This window comes from Mustela nigripes, chromosome 4, assembly GCF_022355385.1.
Source record: "Mustela nigripes isolate SB6536 chromosome 4, MUSNIG.SB6536, whole genome shotgun sequence".
Taxonomy (NCBI): Eukaryota; Metazoa; Chordata; class Mammalia; order Carnivora; family Mustelidae; genus Mustela; species Mustela nigripes.
In genome coordinates, this window is record NC_081560.1 from 116,892,924 (window position 1) to 116,913,999 (window position 21,076).

The following is a 21,076-nucleotide window of genomic DNA, read 5'->3' on the forward strand; positions in this document are numbered from 1 at the left end:
GGATGGGTGGGTGGATGGGTGGATGGGAGGATGGATGGGAGGATGTGAGGATGGATGGGTAGATGGATGGATGGATGGATGGGTGGATGGATGGAAAGGAGAATGGATGGGAGGATGGATGGATGAGAGGATGGAGGGGTGGATGGATGGGAGGATGGATGGATGGATGGATGGATGGATGGATAACAGAAGATTAAAAAAAATAGAAATTTCAGTGAAAAAGCCTGGCCAGAGTCAGAACATTTGGATTCTAGTCATAATGGGGCCACTAGCTAGTTGTCTTTCTAATCTCTATAGGCTTTGTTCCCTCATCTCTGAAATGGAGGGTTTGGCTAAATCAGGTTCCCCAGATTTTCTGGCCATTAAGAATAATGACTGAGAATTTGTTTGAGATCCACATTCCCTAACCTATTCTCTAGACCTGTGGGTTCAGGGGAACCTGGAGGAGGCCCGGGAATCTGCATTTGTATGCACAGTGCCTCGGCCTCTTTTTTATAGTCAAGCCCAGCAGTCCCTACCTACCTTCTCCAGTGTCCCTTCCAACTATGATGCCATAACATTTGCCCACAGTGGAATGTGCAGTTACAAGCCCACTGCTTAAAAACGGGGGTACCTCCCTAGAGAGAATGCTTATCTAACTACTGGAGTCCATGGAGCTCTTACAAAAGGGATAATGGTTTCCCTTCCCTACTGAAAAGTGGTGTTTTGGAGCCATAGCGAAGAGAGGTTTCTATGTCCACCATCATCTTTGGTTACTCGTGTCTTGATTTCTAATACACATGGCAGCTGTTTTTCTTTCTCAGCTGATGATCTGAAAGACTATACTGAGAATCCCACTAATCAATGTGTATATATATATTTTTAAAAGAAACTGAAGGAGGTTGCATTCCCAAGGACAGATGAATTGAAAAAGGACCTTTTAAAGAAATATAACGTAGAATACCAAGAATATTTGCAAAGCAAAGTAAGTTCCATTGGTACATTTATCTCGTGACTGTTTTGTGTGCAGATATTTTTTTGAGTTTCATGTTCATGTGAGTTTTTCAAATGTCATGTCCATTTAAACTAAAAGCAATAAAAAAATCATGTTGAGATACAGGTTAAGCACTTGCACCAAAGATGTGGTATCTTTATTTCCTTGCAACATCTAATCATGTGATGCATTGGAAAACAAATTTCCTACAGTGATTTAAAGGCAGCTTTTTCACCAACTCTTGCCACTTTAACCTTAAGACAGATGACCTCTTTTGGTGATGAACAGAGTCGGTAGGAGATAGGGAGAACAGTATATAATTTCTGATTTATCTTATTATGTAGGCTTTGGAAATGTGAATTCAATTCTTCGATCTTACAGTCAATATTACATTGAGAGGAAATAATAGCTAACCATGTGAGCAAAATGTAATTGTATCACCAATGGATGGTGGTTTCTGGATCATTATTACAGAAAGAGTAGCAATGGTAATGATGTCTAAGAGAGGAATGGCATTAAGAGAAAAAAAATTGATCCATCTCTAGGACCTCAAGTTCAAAACTCGAATTCTTAAAGTCTTTAGCATTGTTATAAAAATGGCTTTGCCTTTCTTGTTCAATTGCGTATTTATGTGCTTTGGAATTATCACTCATTCTGACTCTCGCTGGAGTTCAGTCTTGTGAGCTCTGAATGTGGCACAGGGCTCCCGGTGTCCCGTGGGCGTAGCTGGAAGTCAGCATTGAGTGCAGCCTTTAGACCAAGGGACTGAGGGAATGTGGCAGTCTGAACATTCCCTCAAGTGCAACTATTGATCATTTGGATTTGACTTGAACTATGATACATGAGAATGATCTTAGATGCTCAAACGAACCAACAGCAAAGGAAAGAAGAGTCCAGGCCAGTCTTCATCCTGTCTGCAACACTCCTGGGATTGTCCTCTCAGGGTCTCCCAGGAAGGGACCGCCTGGTCTACCTTTAATGACACCAGTTTGGTCCCAGGTGGCAACAGTGTCCCAAAGTATAGGTCATGGAGATATTTCTGTGGAGATAGAGTGGCAGCCTTTACGCCTGGGATATGGGCATGCCCGTCAGTGAGCCCTTGCTGTAGGCAGGACAGGCATCACTGAGAGCTTTTTAGAAGTGCAGACTCTCACGCCATGCCCCACTCCTGCTGGGTCGGCTTCCACACTTCTGCCCAGACTCTGGGGGATTCATGGGCACCCCCAATGTGCGCTGTAAGCTGTGCCCCCACCCCAGCCCTACCAAAGCTACTTTTTCTCAAAACAACTTGAGGAGCTTATTAAAGATTTGTAGTCTTTAACCTAATAATGCCTAGACTTTTTTTTTTTAAGACTGGGGAGCCTGGGAATCTTTATTTTAACAAGTTCCTGGCTCATCCTGATGGAGATGATTGCGCCATATTTTGAGGACCGATTCCTTGTGCTTCCCCCTTCTCGGTAAAGTTCTGGCTGTCTGAGTTCTAGAGTCTAGGGCAAGAGGTTCTAGGGCAACACTGACCAACAGAACTTCCTCCTGCGGTAGAAATGTTCCGTGTGGGAGCTGCTAGCCACATGGTATTAAAAGGTGGCTGGCAGGAAGGACTGCGGAACTCAGTGTCTAATGTCATTTCATTTAAATTAATTTAAACGTAAGTAGCCCACGGGTCTGGGCATTACCATATTGGACAGTGAAGTCTAGAGCAACAGAACCATTTCTGAGATGGTCCACTTTGGTTCTCAGTCAGGCAGGCCAAGTAGCCAACCCTGACCTTGGTTTTCTGGTATTTGTTTAAAGCTCAGGGGAATGGAGGGAACTTGACTGTCGTGGCCCGCCCCTGGTAACATGAGTGGACTCAGAGCCACTGCCTCGGGCAGACCAAGGGGCTATGGCGCCCGTGTCCCTGTGGGCACATGGCCTTGTCTGCCTCTCTCCGCCCGCGTCTAGCTAGGAAGGGTCTCATCCCAGCTGGCTGGGGTTGCCATGGAAACTAACCTCCTATTCCGGCCACCACCTTTTCCAGAACAAATACAACGCGGAAATTCTGAAACAACGGGAGCATCAGAGCCTGATCGAGGCCGAGAGGAAGCGGGTGGCTCGGATGCGCCAGCAGCAGCTGGAGTCGGAGCAGTTCCTGTTCTTCGAAGACCAGCTCAAGAAGCAAGAACTAGCGCGGGGTCAGATGCGGAGCCAGGAGAGCCGGGCGCTGTCGGAGCAGATTGACGGGAGCGCTCTGTCGTGCTTGCCCGCGCCGAGGACCAGTGCGCTGCTGAACGTGCTCGCAGACCAGCCTCCGAGGAGCGAGGCGGCCCGGGATGCCAGCCACTCGCCTCCCGTGAACAGGGCTCTGAAGCCCGCGGCGGCACTGAGCGCCGTGCAGAGTAAGTGACCGGCTGCCTCCCGGCCTCGCTTTGGACCCAGCCTCCTGGCTCCGTCCGGGGACCCGTGGGAGGGGCTCCTCTTCCCGTTATCCACGGTGGTAGTGCCACGGAAGGTTGGGGTGTGAATTTCAGGGCCATCCGGCTCACCCCTCGTCCCCTGCAACCTTCACATTCAGGCAGCGTGACTTGCCCCCCATAGAGCAGCAGCCTTCTCATAAACGGGGCCCTATGGGGTCATGGGGCCGAGATTTGAAAAGAGAATTCCAAGCATTTTTTTTTTCATTCTTGTATTTTCACCAAAGAAACCACCTGAATCCTAAAGGGAAACACGTACACTGCAAAGAAGATGCCGAGAAAATGGTTGGCGCAGAAATTGGCTTAAAAACGTAAATGTTTCGCTTGTTGCTGCGGCAGGAGGGTCTGGCACACAGGGGGTGGCCAACCTCCAGGCAGATTCTGTGCTTCTGCCAACAGTTAGTGCAGCTTGGGGGCAGCTCTGTGACCCCCAGCAGGGCCCAAATCCAAAGGCAGACACAGTCGGATGGCATCTTGTGTCCATTTATTTTAAAAGAGTTACGCTAGACAGCCATTTTATAAATCACCCATGGCGAAGCTGGCACCTTCCCCCTTGCTCATGAACCAGTTTGTAGATAAAGGGGAATTTTACCTTCCTTTGCCTTGATTCCCGCTGTTAAGACTTTTAAAAATAAAACAGAAAGCGGAGCACCTGATAATTTCATCTTTTATGTTTCGATTGCCCTGCAGTTGCTTGCCAAAATCAGTTCTGGTGGTGGGGTGTAAGATTTGTTTCTTTAGCTGGTTCTTCCTTTCCTATTTCTTAGATCTAGTGGTCGAAGGACTGCGGTGTGTAGTTTTACCAAGAGACCTTTGCCACAGATTTCTGCTGCTCGCAGAATCTAATACAGTGAGAGGAATAGAAACCTGCGGGATACTCTGTGGAAAACTGGTATGGCCTTTGTTTCATGTCTCTCTGCCCATGATACGTTCTGATGTCATGACTTTCTTACCATTAGCAAAACAGAATAAAGGCATCCTAAGATCCCTAAGATGGCAGCCTAAGATATCATCATAAGGCAATCCATAATTGCAAAAATTATGAAGATGCCTTTATCTAGATTAATGAACACAAAAATCTACTGTTGTTTTTAATGGAATGATCCTTCTAGGAAATGAGTTGTAAAATTTTAGGATACTGTATCAGTTGGTTGTAGAGAATGAATCAAACCACATGCTAAACCTTTGTTTAGAAAAATAACTGTTTGGGGCACCCGATTGGCCCATTTGGTTAAGCATCCGACTCTTGGTTTCAGCTCAGGTGATAATCTCAGTGTTGTGAGCTCGAGCCTCGAGTCCAGCTTCATGCTCAGTGTGGAATCTGCTTGAGATTCTTTCTCTCCCTCTGTCCCTTCTCCCTGCTCTCTCTCTCAAATAAAATCTTAAAAAGACAAAGAAAGAAAAATGATGGATTACAGGTCTCCAGATTTCCAAAGCCATCTAGTTTTCTGAATCAGATTTCCACAGCAGTTGTTTATTTCCCATATATTTACCTAATTAACTCTACCCATTCTGATCTGGGGTCAGATCGGAGGTCTGTCATCTTGCCAACCTTTTGCAGACCCGCGTGGAATAAAACTAGGATTCTCTTGTTTTCTTTGGTTTTATACAGTAGTTTCAACAAGCTGAAATCTTATGGCACAGGTCCCATTTACTTATGGAAGAGTCTATCAGAAATATATGATGAAAGACAGTGTCAAAATAGAAGGAGGACGAAAGAGAGGAGATGAGTTTAGTTTGCTACTTGCAAGAAGGATGAAAACTGTCTTGTGGAAGGTGCCCTTGGGTCTAGGCACGTTTTCCATCTAAACATTTAGCCTGGGAACTGTTGCTTCATGGCTATGGTCTACTCAGCCCACAGTCTCCCTGCGTAGTTCCGTTCTAAGTATTCACGTGTCCTCCAGGAAAGAGAAAACACAGATGACCAACACAGGAGCATGACCCACCATGTTCTCTCGGTCACCTTGTTTGTCTGTCAGGGGCAATGTGTTCTGGATGCTTCCTCAAGACCATATATTGTACCCAGTTTGATTGATTGATTGATTCATTCATTCATTCATTCCTTTATCAGACAGACGTGTGCGGAGTATGATGTGTTAGGCACTGCCCTTGGTGTCGGCATTCTGTAACCTCCAACAGCCATAGTCTTTGCCATACAGGGCTCACATCATGCCTCTGAAGGACCATCCAGATGATCCCCAGTTGGGGGGGAAATCCCTGAGACCGGAGAGAAGGTGGTGCTTGTGGAGAGCGGACTGCTCCTCCCAGCACAAGCATCTCCTCCCTGAGAATCCCATCACCTCTTCCCAGACTCCTTCCTTCAGCTCTTCCCTTGACCTGAAGGGAGTATTGTGTTTTTCCTTTTTCGTTTTCTAAATGCAAACCCAAAACATCACCTTAATTATGGAAGATCTCAGTGAGTTCTCCCAATGGCAGGAGAGAAATTAGGTCTGGATGTGAAATAAAGTACAATGAATAAAATAAAATACACAAGGCCATCAACCTCCACAAACCTTAGAAATGTCCTTCAGTAAATCCACAAAACCGTTTCACTGGTATCTCCCCCTCCAGATAAACCTGATGCTGTGTTGTCTGGATCTCTTCCCCTGCACATGTACTATATCGAGGCATTGCTTATTAACTGATGATAGTGGAGCAGCCCTGGTGAAAGTGCTAAAAACTTTCTTTTTTCTTTTTTCAAGATTTTATTTATTTATTGGACAACAGAGATCACCAGTAGACAGAAAGGCAGGCAGAGAGAGAGAGGAAGGGAAGCAGACTCCCTGCTGAGTAGACAACCCGATGTGGGGCTCCATCCCAGGACCCTGGGATCATGACCTGAGCTGAAGGCAGAGGCTTTAACCCACTGAGCCACGCAGGTGCCCCTGTTAAACATTTTCTATCGTGAAAAGAGGTTTTGAGGTCCAGAGAGCTGCCTCACCTTTTTGGCAGATAACTCATTTTTAAGTGTGAGGCTTTGATTTTGTGGACGCGGGGGGTGGAGTACTCTCTAGTCTTCCCGCAAAACACTATGCTTCCAGCTCAGGCTGTGGTTTTGTGGTCCCCCCTGCCCCCCAGATGCTTGTTACTCTTTTTTGCTGATTGTTTTTTAGACGCATAATGAATTTACTATCACCCATGTGATCGTGCCAAAGCAGTCAGCGGGGCCGGACTACTGTGACGTGGAGAACGTGGAGGAGTTATTCCGTGTGCAGGACCAACATGGCCTCCTCACGCTGGGATGGATCCACGTACGTGTGAGCATTGGGTTTTGGTGTCTCTCCTGTGGGGTGCTGCTTTCCTCCCTGAGGAAATTGAGCTTCCTTTAAATCGTTTCTTCTTCTTGATTTTTGTTTTCAAGTGGAATAAATGTCATCATAGTAAAGCATTCTCTCCAATAGTAGGCCAGGTCTAAGTCTGTCAAGTCCAGATTTGGACAAGGCAATAGTATCTTTTTTTTCTGACCATCCAGCGTTAAAGGAGAGAGAAACATTTGGAAATTGGATGACTTGCTTTGATGATTTTCTGTAGTCTAATGAAGACCTAGTCAGATTTTTAACTAATTTAACGAGACCATTATTAATGTTCTCTTTCTCTTTGCCATGGGTCAGAAGTGGAATATTTTAAGAAAATTCCTAAAAATGTTTCTTTGAAACAGATGCTTTTATATATCAAACAGGGACCATAGATTTTGCCATGTCTCCCCAACAGGCCAACGAGGAATTTATCACTGCATAAACAGCCACGGTGGGGCCAAAAATACTGGGTTCCAACAACCCCCGGGCCATCATAGGAGCGAGAAAGGGCTTACTAATCAAAAGCCATGAGTTTAAATCTCAGCTTTGCTAAAAATTCCTTACAGGAATGTTGGTAAATTATGTAAGCAATCTGGGCATCAGCTTTATCATCCACAGAACAGATGTCATAAGAATTGACTTCCTGCAGTGGTTTGCGTTAAATGAGATAATGTCAGTGAATTTCATAGCACATTTTTCTAGGAACTCAGAAAATCGTGGCCACTGGTTTTGGCGATGACGCTTAACTTTTCCTATCCATGGTTCAATCAATTTTTCCATTCAGTCTTATACATGTGGACCTGGGGTAGGAATAAGTCATCCCACTATCATGGGATGGATGGCCAAGATTTTCGGAGAGAATGTGGAATAATTCAAGGACCCTTGAAGAGAGATGGGTGACCATTTTTCATTTTATTTGCTTTATAGGGATGCACTGAAGAGGGGCGGGACACATGCTTAGATTCTTTTACCCTCCCCCCACACAAAATCAGCAAGCATTTGGTGTTAATGTAATTTCAGAGATAGAGGAGACCTTAGTCCCAGCTCCACCTAGGTTCTCCCCCCCCCCAAGATTTTATTTATTTATTTGAGAGAGAGAGAGGGAGAGCATGAGCAAGGAGAGGGACAGAGGGGAAGGGAGAAGCAGACTCCCTGCTGAGCAGGGAGCCAGATGTGGGGCTCGATCCCAGGACCCTGAGATCATGACCTGACCTGAAGGCCCCCAGACACCTTTCCACCTCGGTTTCTATGTGTCCTTCGTCATCTCTGCTTCCGGGTGTCCCCACTGACCAGGTGGGGCTAATGACTGCCCCCTCTCCCTCACTGGTTGTGTGTGAGCCATAAACAAGACATCGAGTATGAAAGCTCTTTGAAAAATATAAACCGCCTGTCAAACACAAGAAATGATTTATGATGAAGAGTTTTCAAAACTTCCCATATGTCTGTTTGCCTTAACAGTAAGTATTGTGCCTTACTGGGTGCTTAGAAATTACTGAATTTTCAAGGTATTCTGCAGTTGAATGTGATTTTCTGTCACAGGGAGGCATTTTAAAGCAAAATAAATTGTAGCCAAAGAAATAACACAAACTGAGAAAGAATGATACCCCATGAAGTTTTACTTACGCCGAGGAGTCAATGTTAGTTTATAGTTCGTTTATTTCTTATAAAATGCTTTCCACATTAAAAACGGGTTTTCCCTTAGGACCTGTGTATGTAATACATGCAGTAATGAGGTTAAGCCGTGAATTTGGCAAAATTTTAAAATTTCAGGATTTTGCTTTTTTGTTTCTTTCACCATTGCAAGTCATTGTGGTTTGATTAACACCCTAAATCGTTGTACTTCTAAATTTTTATGGTTGCAAATGACATTTTATGATTTTTTTAAATTAACATAATAGTAGCAAAAAATTCCAGAGCTAGCTTTTTTCAGATGTAAGCTAGTCCTCGGAAAGAAGGGCGGAATCAGAGTCTAACAGGACTGGGTTCTCATGTGGACTTCCCAGCTTAAATGGCCCCCTGCATGACCCTTGTGCTTTACCTCAGTCTTCGCATCTGTAAAATGGGGATGGTAATAGCACTTTGCTTCTGTCGAATGAGTCAGTGCCTGAGCAAGTGGCACCTGCAGCCATCGTCATCATCATGGTCGTGGCCATGGTCATGGTCATTTTTATTTCCCAAGAGGGAGCGGGGTTGGAGCGCCATTCTCCCGCGAAGAGCTATTATTGGCCAAGTAGAAGCGATGCCTCTTGCCAGAAATGAAGGGCTCGGGATGCTCGCGGTGTGCCTTCTGTCTGCAAAGAAATGGGGCGGGCAAGTGGCGATGGGTCTGTTTGACAGTCTGCTGGTTGCCTCCACGGTGCTGGAATCCCTCTGAGCAAATTCTTACTTTCTCGCTGAGGCATAGATAGTTCTATGTAATGACAGAAGGTTTGCACTGAATCAGATGGACAGGCAGTCAGGCCCTCCCAGTCATTCCCTCACTAAAGCTTTGGGTTTTTTTTTTTAAAGATTTTATTTATTTATTTGACAGAGAGAGATCACAAGTAGGCAGAGAGGCAGGCAGAGAGAGAGAGAGAGGAGGAAGCAGACTCCCTGCTGAGCAGAGAGCCCGATGCGGGACTTGATCCCAGGACCCTGAGATCATGACCTGAGCCGAAGGCAGCGGCTTAACCCACTGAGCCACCCAGGCGCCCAAGCTTTGGGTTTTTTAAACGGTGGGATAATTTCCAGTCCTCAGCTGACCTACGTCTTTGCAGACCAAGACCGGGAGTTATTTTTTCTTTGCAGTATATGTATTTTCTGTGAATAGAGATCAACGGCTTTTCCCCTCATTCTGTTATATCTGTTAAATAAAGTGGAAATGAACTGTGAAATCTTGCATTTCTTTTTTTTTTTTTTTTTTAAGATTTTATTTATTTATTTGACAGAAGGAGAGATCCTACGTAGGCAGAGAGGCAGGCAGAGAGACGGGGGAAGTAGTCTCACTGCTGAGCAGAGAGCCTGATGCAGGGCTCGATCCCAGGACCCCAAGATCCTGACCTGAGCCGAAGGCAGAGGCTTAACCCACTGAGCCACTCATGTGCCCCAAGTCTTGCATTTCTTTAGCAGACCATAGTTAAGTGCAAAGCTGTTTTTATGGGTCCGTGCCCTTTAGATAATAATGACAATATTGGGGCACCTGGGGGGGCTCAGTCGGTTAAGCCTCCAACTCTTGGTTGTGGTTCAAGTCACGATCTCAGAATTGTGAGATCGAGCCCCATGTGGGCCTCTGTGCTCAGTAGGGAGTCTGCTTGAGATTCTCTCCTCCTTATCCCCATGGCCCCCATCTCAAAAAACAAACAAACAGAAAAAGACAGTCTTAAAATAACAATAGCAGGGGCGCCTGGGTGGCTCAGTGGGTTAACCCTCTGCCTTCGGCTCACGTCATGATCTCAGGGTCCTGGGATTGAGCCCTGCCTTGGCTCTCTGCTCAAGGGGGAGCCTGCTTCCCCCTCCTCTCTCTACCTGCCTCTCTGCCTACTTGTGATCTCTGTCTGTCAAATAAATAAATGAAATCTTTAAAAAAAATAACAACAGCAATAACACAGAGAATAATTGTGATTCTTCTCTGTGCTAGGCACTGTTGTAAGAATTTTACGTGGATTGTCTCATTAATTTTAATGTAGCAACCCCATGAAGAAAATGATTACTGTCCTTATTTTAAGGCTGATGAAATGGCATGAGGGGGTTAAGTAATCTTCTCAGTGTCATACAGCCAGTGAGCGATGGGCCCAGGACCCAGGCCGTACACCCGGGGACCTCGGTTTCATGATTAAAGTGGTCACATTCCTTTCTCAAGGGTAACTGAGGTTGACTGTGAATTTTTAAAATCATGGTGGGTGCATGTGTTTTTCCTATTCGAGTGTGAACCTCTAATGTGTCTCTTGTGAACACAAGTTTGTTTATAGCCCAAAACCTGGAAGATACAGCTCTTGGTTTATAATCTCCCCTTCCTTCTCATCATATGGGTATTTACTTGCTGTGGAGGACGAGTCCCAAACGCCTCCGACACCTTGGAGAGTTCTGCTCTCCTATTTGTAGGCAATGATGATCCACGGGAGAACACACAGGAAAATGGAGTAAATTCACTGAAAACGTTCCATTCGTGTCCGTGGTTTTATATAAACTATCTCTGGGCTCCCTCGGGATCCCGTGTGTGGAATTAAGATGCCAGCAGGAGGGTCTCCTAGCTGCGTTGTGACGCGAGTCTAATTAATTCCCAGTCCTGTCTGTCCTAATACGCAGAAAGCGCATGGACACTTCCAGGAGCCTCTTCTCGGGCTCGTGGTTATTCTCAGGGTACACGAGGGGAGGGATTGTGCCAGGGACACAGTTTATTAAACCCTGGTTTTATTAATCAATGATGGTTAAAAAAAAAAAAGAAAAAGAAAAGAAAAGAAAAAGCCAGCTGTGAGAGATTTCTCGAACAGGCTGCGGCCTTGGCAAAGTCCTCCAGTAAGACTGTCCTCTTTCCCGTTTACAGACACATCCGACCCAAACTGCGTTCTTGTCCAGTGTGGATCTGCACACGCACTGTTCTTATCAGCTCATGCTGCCGGAGGCAGTCGCCATAGTTTGTTCACCAAAGCATAAAGAGTAAGTGGCCCTGGGGACCGGGTCCAAGTGAGGCATTGTCTGGGGCTGTTGGGTTCAAGTGCGTCCACATGGCAGGGGGTGGCACTTGGACAGGCAGGCACCCCAGGCCCTCGGGAGGCAGGGCTCGGTGCCGGCCAGCTCCCTTTTACCTTTACCTCTGTAGTCATAGGGCTTTTAAGGTCCTTTCATAGTAGAATTACCGGTTCTCTTTACTTAGGGAGCATGATCTCCAAGTGGATAAGCTGGACGTTATTTCAGTTTGCCTTTTGGGTTCCTCATTCTCCTGTCCTGCCTCGTGTTGTAAGAAAATTTCCAGCTTCCACTTAATGACCTTCAAAGCCTTTCTAGATTTGGGAGACAATGATGAGAGAGTGATGATGAGCAGAGGAGTCGGATACACTTGAGAGTGGAATCCTAGCTCCAGCTTCAGATGGTGTGTGACTGGCAGGATTCCTGACCACTATGATCCTCAGTCTCTTTATCCTTGACACCTGCCCATCTGGACTGATGTGAAGAGGAACCTGAATGGCAGTCTGTAGAAAGGGCTTAGCAATGGTGTCTGGCCCCACAGTTAGCACTTGATAAATATTTGCTGTTTCTTTAAACAGTGTCTATGTTATTAGAAAAAGTAGAAATATCTGCCACCTGTCATTTCCTCCCATGGCCCCTCCGTTTTGCATTCCAGTCTCATGGGACAAGTTCAGCTGCCTCTTCCCCATTGCAGCCCAGCAGGTGCATGGAGTTGGCTTTGGCCCCTTGGGAGTTTCTCTCCTCTGGGCCACTTGTTGCAAAACTGGTTTAAAAGATCACTGTGGAGGGGCGCCTGGGTGGTTCAGTCGGTTAAGTATCCAACTCTTGATTTCAGCTCAGGTCGTGATGTCAGGGTGGTAAGATCGAGCCCCACATCAGGCTCTGCACTGAGCGCGGTGTCTGCTTAAGATTCTCTCTCTCTCTCTCCCACTCTGTCCCCTGCCACCCACCCCTCCCCCCGCTCGCTCTGGAAATCCAGATGATCTTTAATTTTTCCACTTTTTGTTTTCACCCCGGAACAGCACCGGCATTTTCCGGCTCACCAATGCCGGCATGCTCGAGGTTTCTGCTTGTAAAAAGAAGGGCTTTCATCCGCACACCAAGGACCCCAGGCTGTTCAGTGTGAGTAGACTCTGCTGGCTATTTTCTTTTTTCTTCAGATACTTATTTTCTACCTGTTCATTTCCTCCTCCCCCCCTTGAAGGAGAGAAACAGCAGCAGTGTAATATGGGATAAAACACTGCTTAGTTTGGGGTTTTCTTATCCTGAAAATTCAGCAAGCTTTTTAGTTACTTCTGATTTCTTTGCACGATTATTTTATTTACAGGAGAATGCCATTGTTTCTGTAGCACAGTTCACTGTGCATAAAGTTGCCTTTCCATTTATGGATCTATGGGATACTTAAAGAAATGCAGTTTTCCTCAGACTCTAACTAAGCAGACAATGAAAGAAAATGATATTTATTTTCTCATGACTTCTTTCCACTTGATGTGGCCAGATTAATTTTGTCATAACAGTTCATTGGAAACTGTAATCATACTTCTGGGGTAGCCACAGATAGCCCCAAAAAAACACCATTTGACTGTATCTTTTCTTTAACAGTAACATCAGAGAAACGTTGCTTTGAAGTTAGAATCTACTTAAAGTGACAATTAACTTGGCAACCTCTGTCTGTGTGTTTTTGCTAGAAATGAATCAGTCCGATTCTCTCTGTTCTGATCGGAAACATCTTCAAAATTAGAAATGTTTTTAAGTTCGGAAGCCCATATTCCCTTTCTGCGGAGAAACAGGGTAAAATATCATGATGTAAAACCAGTTTTTTCTCACCTAGATATGCAAACATGTGTTGGTAAAAGACATAAAAATAACCACACTGGACCTGAGGTGATGTGTTCTGAAGACGAGCCCCGTCGACACGACTCCTCCCCGTGAACGTGCGGTAGCCGGATTTTCTTAACACGTTTCCTGAAGTGACTGATATTTTATATTTATACATTTTAGATCAGAAAATTTGATATTTATTGTTCTTGCCCACTTTGAAGTTTTCTTTTTGGGTTGCTCTGTCTCCGGAGAGGTCACCGTTGTGTTACGTCAATAGTGTGAATCCCCCAGATACAACAACCACACAATAAATAATGCTGCAAACAACGGTATGTCTGGTGTTCGGAGAGGTCTCCGCGTGCGTTTTCAGTTTTCAATGCTTTGCTGTATTTTCTTCGTCGTTCCTATCAAAGGCAATTCCAAACAAAAGATCCTGAGTGCTCGGGGGTCTCCCAGACGGGCCATCGGGTCCTGCCACCCTTCCTATGGTCGAAGATGGGCAGTTACCATGTGGGAGAAGACACCTGGCTGCACACAGGAGAGCCGTCTGGCGTTCAATGTCAAGCTCAGAGCTTTGTGAGCGGCCGATACCAGACAGGGAGCTTCTACTCAGGGAGCAGGTGTCAAAGGGCTTGGGGGAGCAGACAATTCATTAACCTGATGGAGAGGAGTCCGAGCAGGGACGCTTGCGGAGGGAAGAATGAAAAAAGACTCAGATAAAAGCGTACAGCTTGTTACTGTGAAAGTTAATAGAGGTGACGGGGAGAAGAAATGAGGTATAGGAAATAACTGATAATTCTCAGCCCAAGAGAATTAAAAAGAAAATCACTTGCAAAGTGCACTTGCAATGAAAAGCATCTAGCTATAAATCAAGGAACAGGGAACATGAAGAGAAATACCTTTAAGCTGAGTAAGGCGACATAAAGACAACATTACCGAAGCTTGGACTGGGGTTTGCAACTGGTATCTGGATAATTCACGCTTTTACTTGAATCAAATGCAGGGGGGAGTGGGAGATTTGTGGACGATGTTGGTTGAATTAGAAGGAAAAACATTGTGGAGACAGAATGTGACTGTCTTCAGAGGTAGAACGTTTAAAGAGGTTTAAGGTAAAATGAGGACACTAGAGGGCCCTCATCCCATCTGGCTGGGGTCCTTATGTGGAGGAGAGATGAGGAGGCCGACACAGGGAAATCAAGAGGGGACACAGGGAGGTCTTCTCTGTCTGGCCGTCTACAAGGAAAGATGCTTCCAAAGAAACCAGACCTGACCACACCTTGATCTCAGACTTCCAGGCTCCAGAACTGTGAGAAAATAAATTTCTGCCATTTGAACCACTCTACCTGTGGTATTTTATTACGGCCGTCCACCAAACTCATACAGTACTTAATACTTACTGAGGTTGTTTTCTTTTGTTCTCACGGACAGAACTGGAAACGACGTTCTCTGTTCTGCAGAAATTACTGTCTTCTCCACAGACCTTGTCAGTTATCGAAGAGCAAGGTGGGTAGTGTGTGGGTTGTGCTCAGCTCCTGAAGTGGCTCCCGGATTCTTGTGAGAAGTGTTTTGTTTGCAGAACGATCGGCATATATTTGAGATGCGGTGGCGGCGAACGCCATATCCCAGGGTTGGCTCCATGTCTCCCCCTGCTTCCTCCCACGCCACAGACACGCAGGTCGTGCTGGGAAGACTGTGGTATTTCAGTTGCTTGGACTGAGACGAAGGTTTTCGTTGGGGAACCAGCCACAGTGACCCCAACACGTGGAAAGCAGATGTTTCTCACTTGGCCCGTCTAACAGAATTATGTAGCCGGAGAGTGTTTTAGGTGATGAGGATGCTTGAGGAATGTCATGTGTTCGGCACCGATCAAGAAAGAGAGGAAAACTTTCAGCTCCTTGTTCTTCTTAGAATTTAGTGTGTTATTTGTCATGAAGACAACAAATATGCAAAAAAACTCTCCTTTGTTCCCTCAAGAGACGTGTTTCCTTTTCTAGCATCTTGGCTCTTCATGAGGCAAGAACATCTTTCCTTGGGGACAGCCACATTAGTGGCTCTGAGAGATTCATCATACTGAGTCAAGAGTCCAAGAGGACTCTTTTTTTAGTTATAGAAAGGCATGTCTTTGTTTATGTTGTTCTGACTAAAATACCACAAACTGGGTGGCTTAAACAACAGACATTTATTTCTCTCAGTTCTGGAGGCCCAAAGTCTGAGGGAAAGCCCTCACATTCGGGCTCTGAGTAGGGGCTCTCTCCAGGTTTGCAGACAGCCACCTTCTTCAGTGTCCTCACGTGATGGACAGAGCTCATCTCCCCGGAGTCTCTTCTTATACAGACACTGATCCCATCATCAGGGCTCCACCCTCCTGACTTAGTCACCCCTACAGGCCACTTCCCTCCACACACCATCACACCACAGATTAGATTACAACATATGGATTTTGAGGGGAGAGGTGGGAGGTACAGACATTCAGTCTATAGCAAGGCCAGTGCCAAAAAGCTAATGTTTTATCCATTTGCCATGCTTTATAGAAGTGCTACTGTATATCTCCTGAAATCCCATAATTACATTAAGTAGCATTCAAGAGCATGTGAATAGCTGTTACTCTGTTCCCTGTGATCTGGTGTTCAAATGCCTTCCAACAGAGTTACGGAATTAAGAAGATAGCTTTCAAAAAGAAAATTGATTAAGTCATACTTAATCAAGTCAGACTCGGAAGACCTGGGGATCATGACCTGAGCCGAAGGCAGAGGCTTCACCATCTGAGCCATCCAGGTGCCCCGAAAGCCAAAATTAAAAAAAACAAAACAAAACAAAAAAACAACAACAAAAAAACCACCTCATTTAAGTAATGTCTATACCCATTGTGGGGCTCAAATCCACTACCCCGAGATCAAGAACCACACACACTTTGAGCCAGCCAGACACTCCAAAGTCAAATTTGAATAATAAAATCCGAGCTCATGACGAAGATGCCTGAGGCTTCTAGAACTCTGTCATCACACGCTTACTGCTGTGGGACACCCAGTCCCAGGCATCTATCGAGGTCACTAGAATATTTTTAGGGTATTTTATTTATTTATTATATTTTATTAATATTTATGATATTTGTTTAAATATAAATATGTTTATGTTTATATTATTTATTTATTAGAATATTTTTAGAATATTTTTCTAAATGAAAAAGAATTTCATTTTACCAAGGACCGTTGACTTCTTGACTGGGTAAGATTAGAAATACAGGGGAAGGGGCTTTTGGGTGACTCAGTCGGTTGAGCGTCTACCTTCAGTTCTAGTTGTGATCCTGGGGTGCTGGGATCCAGCCGTGCATCTGGCTCCCTGTTTGGCAGGGAGTCGGCTTCTCCCTGTCCCTCTGTTCCTCCCCCTGCTTGTTGTCTCTCTCTCTTTCTCTTAAATAAATATTAGAAATACAGGAGACAGAACTGACAGGAGCCATACCAATGGCATTTAAATACTACTTTTCTTCATGTGAAACTCAGTGGTTTATGCATTCACATGGGAAAAGGCTATCTGGGGACATCCATCTGAAATCACAAGCATTTCATTTTTTTAAGAATAAGGGCTAGTCTTAATATGAGGGTGGAAATTGCCTGCTTCATATATTTTTTGTATGGGACAAGGGACATCATTTTGTAGAGGGAGATCTGGTGGATGATTTTAGGCCGTTTCTTCAGGAGTTTCAGGTTGTAGTGTATGCAGAGTGATCTAAAGAGGGGAGGAAATAATGGACCCAATGATAGGACGGAGGAATAAGCTTCAAAACCAAATGTGGAGGGAAAGAAAGAGACATGACCTAAGAACAATACGGAAGTACCACCTGTGGGACATCTGAGCTTCAGCCTCTGAAAAACTGTCCTTGACTACACTGCGTAAAAGCCTTTTGTCCTCATCAGTTTTCCTTCAAGATAGTGTATGTCACGGGGCACCTGGGTGGCTCAGTGGGTTAAAGCCTCTGCCTTCGGCTCAGGTCATGATCCCAGGGTCCTGGGATCGAGCCCCGCATCAGGCTCTCTGCTTAGCAGGGAGCCTGCTTCCTCCTCTCTCTCTGCCTGCTTCTCTGCCTACTTGTGATCTCCCTCTGTCAAATAAATAAATAAAATCTTAAAAAAAAATAGCCTCTCAAGATAGTGTATGTCACAAAAGCAACGAGGCAAACCGTAATCATTTATATTCCCTCCTAATCATTTATATTCCCTCCAGACGTCAGAGCAGGCATGGAGTCATGACAAGAACATTCTGGAAGAGCTGTAGCCACCGGGAATAAATCAGAGAGGTGGCAGTCCCTGCGTGTTTGTTTTCCCGATACATTTCTGACAATGACATGAAGAATTTAACCCACCAGATGAAGCACTCACAAACGGTGAATAATTCCAATAGCCAAATTTCTCACTCAAAATGGCCTTCCTGACAGAGGAGGTGCTATCTGGTTTGGGGACCAACGTTTCACAGAGAAAACGGTATGAACTCTGCTTGGGAAAATCACAGCCCAGTCATAGTCAAACTATGTGTCAGACTGTGTGTCGTCCCAGGCTTTGGGGTTCTCTTTTCAGTTCTCCACGGGGGCGCTCTGTCCCATCTCGGCCTCTGCCGGGAACCCGGGCCACCCACATCTTACTTCCCCTTCCCCAGCCTCAACTCCCCTCAGCTCCCCCCCCAATATTTTCCTAGTTAACTCCTACTACGTTTCTCGTAAACACTACATCTTCAGGGGGGCCTCTCCGAGCCCCTGGCTGTAAGAGCCCGTCTGTCATATTCATATTCCGCTTTTGTGACCCTCACCGTGCACCCCGGCTACCTGTGTACTGTCCATCTTTCTCTCCAGACCAGAAGCTCCATCTGCCAGAGCCACGCCTGTTCTCTCTGCATGACTCACACCTGTCCCAGCCCTAGCTGACAGCAGGTGTCCCTCGAGCAGCACCTGACCTAACGTGGGTTTCCCGGGAAGGAACGTGACTTGTACATCCGGTTTTCATACTCTGATGTGGAACTCTAGGGCTGGCTCTTTCCCTCCCCCTCTTCCCCCTCCTCCTCCTCCTGCTCTTTCTCATCCTCCTCCTCTTCTCCATATCTTTTCGAGTCAGCTTAGCGGCAGCAGTGGCTTCTGGTGGAACCGAGTGTGTTGGCGCAGACTCCTTTCCCCCTGCAATCGGGCCTTCCTCTCCAGGCTGCTCCGTGTTAGAAATCCTCCTGAAGATATCCAGGCTGGCCTGGTTCCACAGTGATGCCAAACGGACAACAAAGACTTATTTGGTTTCCAAAAAATAAAGGAATAACACTCCCACCCATCTGTTCACAACACAGGTGTGAATCAATGTTCCTGGAAACCCGTGTCATCTTTTGGCGGGGGTGGGTGGGTTGCAGAAGCCTGTCATGGAGAAATTCATAGGTTCGAGAGTCCAGTTCCCTATCGTTAAGGGAGAAAAGGGGATTCAAGCGGCAGCCAAATTGTTTGCTGGTTTTATGCCCTTGAGATTCATATGAGGCTCATCCACAAGACCCTGCCACCTGCCCAGCCTTTCAGATCACGGGTCATCTCGCGGACTCAAGGGGAGGAGAACTGAGACTGAGCAAAGGTGCGTCGGCTCTGAAGCTGGGCACTCACAAGGAAGGAGCGTTTCACGGAGGCTCCTTTAGTGAGTGGTTCTGGTTCTCCTGAGTTCTGCCTCTGGCCATGACGCTCAGATTCTCAGACTCTCCCAAGCCCTCCTTCCCTTAGTGCACGTCCCCTGGTGATAGACAGGAGGTGCAACAGGGCAGCAGACTGGCTCTGTAAACCCTGTAGTGAGGATGGGTGTGGCTGGCGGGTTTTGCCTGAATTACAAGAGTGATCTGAGTACAGATCAGAGTACAGCTACCTGCACTAATGCCCAAGTTTTACGACCTGGTAGGTAATGGAGCGCCCTTGCCTAGTAAGCGTGAATCTGCAACCGGGAAATTTCCCTCAGTCGTAGCATGTCACAGCGGTTCTCGAGTTTTGATGTGCGAAGGAATCGCCAAAGAAATCTGATTAAAACTCAAGCTTCCAGCCTCAGCTCCAAAGATACTAGCTCAGCAGGCTTTGGATTATGACCCAGGAATCTGCCCACTTAACATGAGCCCCCAGTGATGTTGACCTGTGTGGCCTGTGCCTTGAGGTACACTGGCCTAAGGGCTGAGAGCTGGGCTTAGAGCCAAGGTCAAGTTGCCCCTCTCCCAGTGGTAGGACCGCTCAGCTCCTCCATCTGTCTGTCAAAAGGCAGTAAGAATACCAACTCCGTAGGCTTGTCGTTGGATAAAATAAGGTCTTAATATAGTTAGGACATGCCAACTCATTATTTGTCGTATTACTATTATTAACCCCAGCCACAGGGCCAGAGAAGACGAGGGAAGAGGAAAAGCTTGGATTTTCTGGGCCAACCAGGCATCAAGTCTTGGGCAGGTCTGCAGTAAGATGCTGCAGAGACAGAGACAGACAAGAGATGGACAGACACCCCTCGTTCGAAGGACTGCCAGTGGTTGCTGACCTCCACTCAGATTTTCCCACACGAGGGACAAGCGGAACCCAGCTGGGGGGCTGCAGAAGACACTGAAGAGCCCGGGGAGAAAAGCACTTTGAGACTAAGGCCCCTATGAGTAGAGAAGGTGTTTCTGTGCCTCTTTGTACCTCCCAAGCCAAAATGGGTAAAAGAGGAGTTGAAATGGACAGTTCCTCTGTATGATGCTATTCAGGGAACAATTTCTGTTCCTTCCTCTGTGAAAGGGACATGATAATGATACCATGCCCACCTCATTCAGAAGAACACAAAAGGGAGATGTATAAAGCCCTTTGTGTGGTGGGCCTTGGAGAGTCCTGCTGACCTTCCCATCCCTTCTCGTGTGATTCTCTCTGTAGCTATGGATCAGGAGAAGGGAAACTGAAATCCGAAAGCATCATGAGATTTTAGAGCAGCATTTCTTGTTCTTTTAAGAATCTGTTTCCCCTGAAAGACTTAAAAGTCAGACTTTCTTTTAATACCCATATGAATGGGCACAGCTTACAATGATTCGACTTCAGATTTTTCAACTTTATGATGGCGTGAAAACAAAAGGCATTCAGTAGAAACTGTACTTCGAATCTGAATTTCGATCTTTCCCCCAGGCTAGCACTGTGTGGTAGATACCGTCTCCTGAGGCTGGGCCAGAGCTGCGAACACAGATCCCAAGGTCAACGACAGACACACTTCCCCCTATTTCGAACCCGTCTTTCACTGCACAGTAATTCATAGATTACACAAGATATCCAGCACTTGTCTTTGTATAAAATAGGCTTTGTGCCAGGTGGTTTTGCCCAACGGGAGCCTCGTGTCAGTGTTTGGAGTGCATCTGAGGGCAGCTGGGCTCATCTAACCATGTTCCATAGCTAGATGCATTAAAATGCATTTTGACTCGCGGTATTACCAACTCAGGTTGGGTTTGTGGGGATGTAACCCATTGCAATTTGAGGAAAATCTGTATATTCATTGTTGCATATGTTTCATATATATGATAATCATACACCTGTATCTCTAATACCCAGAGTTACTGTTCTGTTTTCACTCAACAGGCTCCCAGTACTGAGGTTTTAAGACAGCAAAGTAATGTAATGACAGGAAAGTTGTGAGCTCAGGGTGGCTTATCCTACTGATACACTTTCATCCATGTTTCCATTTACTTCGTGTATATTTTCAAATTATTTCCACTGACAGCATTTGCTCCGAACTTGCCAGGTTTGTCTGAGCGAGTCTGGCCTACCCGTGTTGTGTTCCAGGATCCACCACCAGGGGGAGCCACTGGTCCATCTACAAAAGCAGGTGAGCCACAGGGGGCCCAGCAGAGGCCAAGACTGCAGG

The 21,076-nt window shown here is 46.0% G+C and overlaps 1 protein-coding gene across 6 annotated transcripts in view; it reads left to right on the plus strand.

Moving 5' to 3' along the window:
• STAMBPL1 (STAM binding protein like 1) overlaps positions 1-13,535 on the plus strand; it is a 48,929-nt gene extending 35,394 nt beyond the window's left edge. For 4 of the 6 annotated variants that reach the window (XM_059397392.1, XM_059397391.1, XM_059397394.1 and 1 more), the window contains exons 5-11: positions 869-964; positions 2,994-3,351; positions 4,194-4,318; positions 6,540-6,683; positions 11,245-11,357; positions 12,410-12,509; positions 13,219-13,535. In XM_059397392.1, the coding sequence (XP_059253375.1) occupies positions 869-964; positions 2,994-3,351; positions 4,194-4,318; positions 6,540-6,683; positions 11,245-11,357; positions 12,410-12,509; positions 13,219-13,275 (993 nt within the window). In that variant the 3' untranslated portion in view covers positions 13,276-13,535. The remainder of the gene's footprint in view (positions 1-868; positions 965-2,993; positions 3,352-4,193; positions 4,319-6,539; positions 6,684-11,244; positions 11,358-12,409; positions 12,510-13,218) is intronic. The other 2 variants (XM_059397395.1, XM_059397396.1) reach the window with 2 other exon arrangements.
• Positions 13,536-21,076: the final 7,541 nt, after the last annotated feature.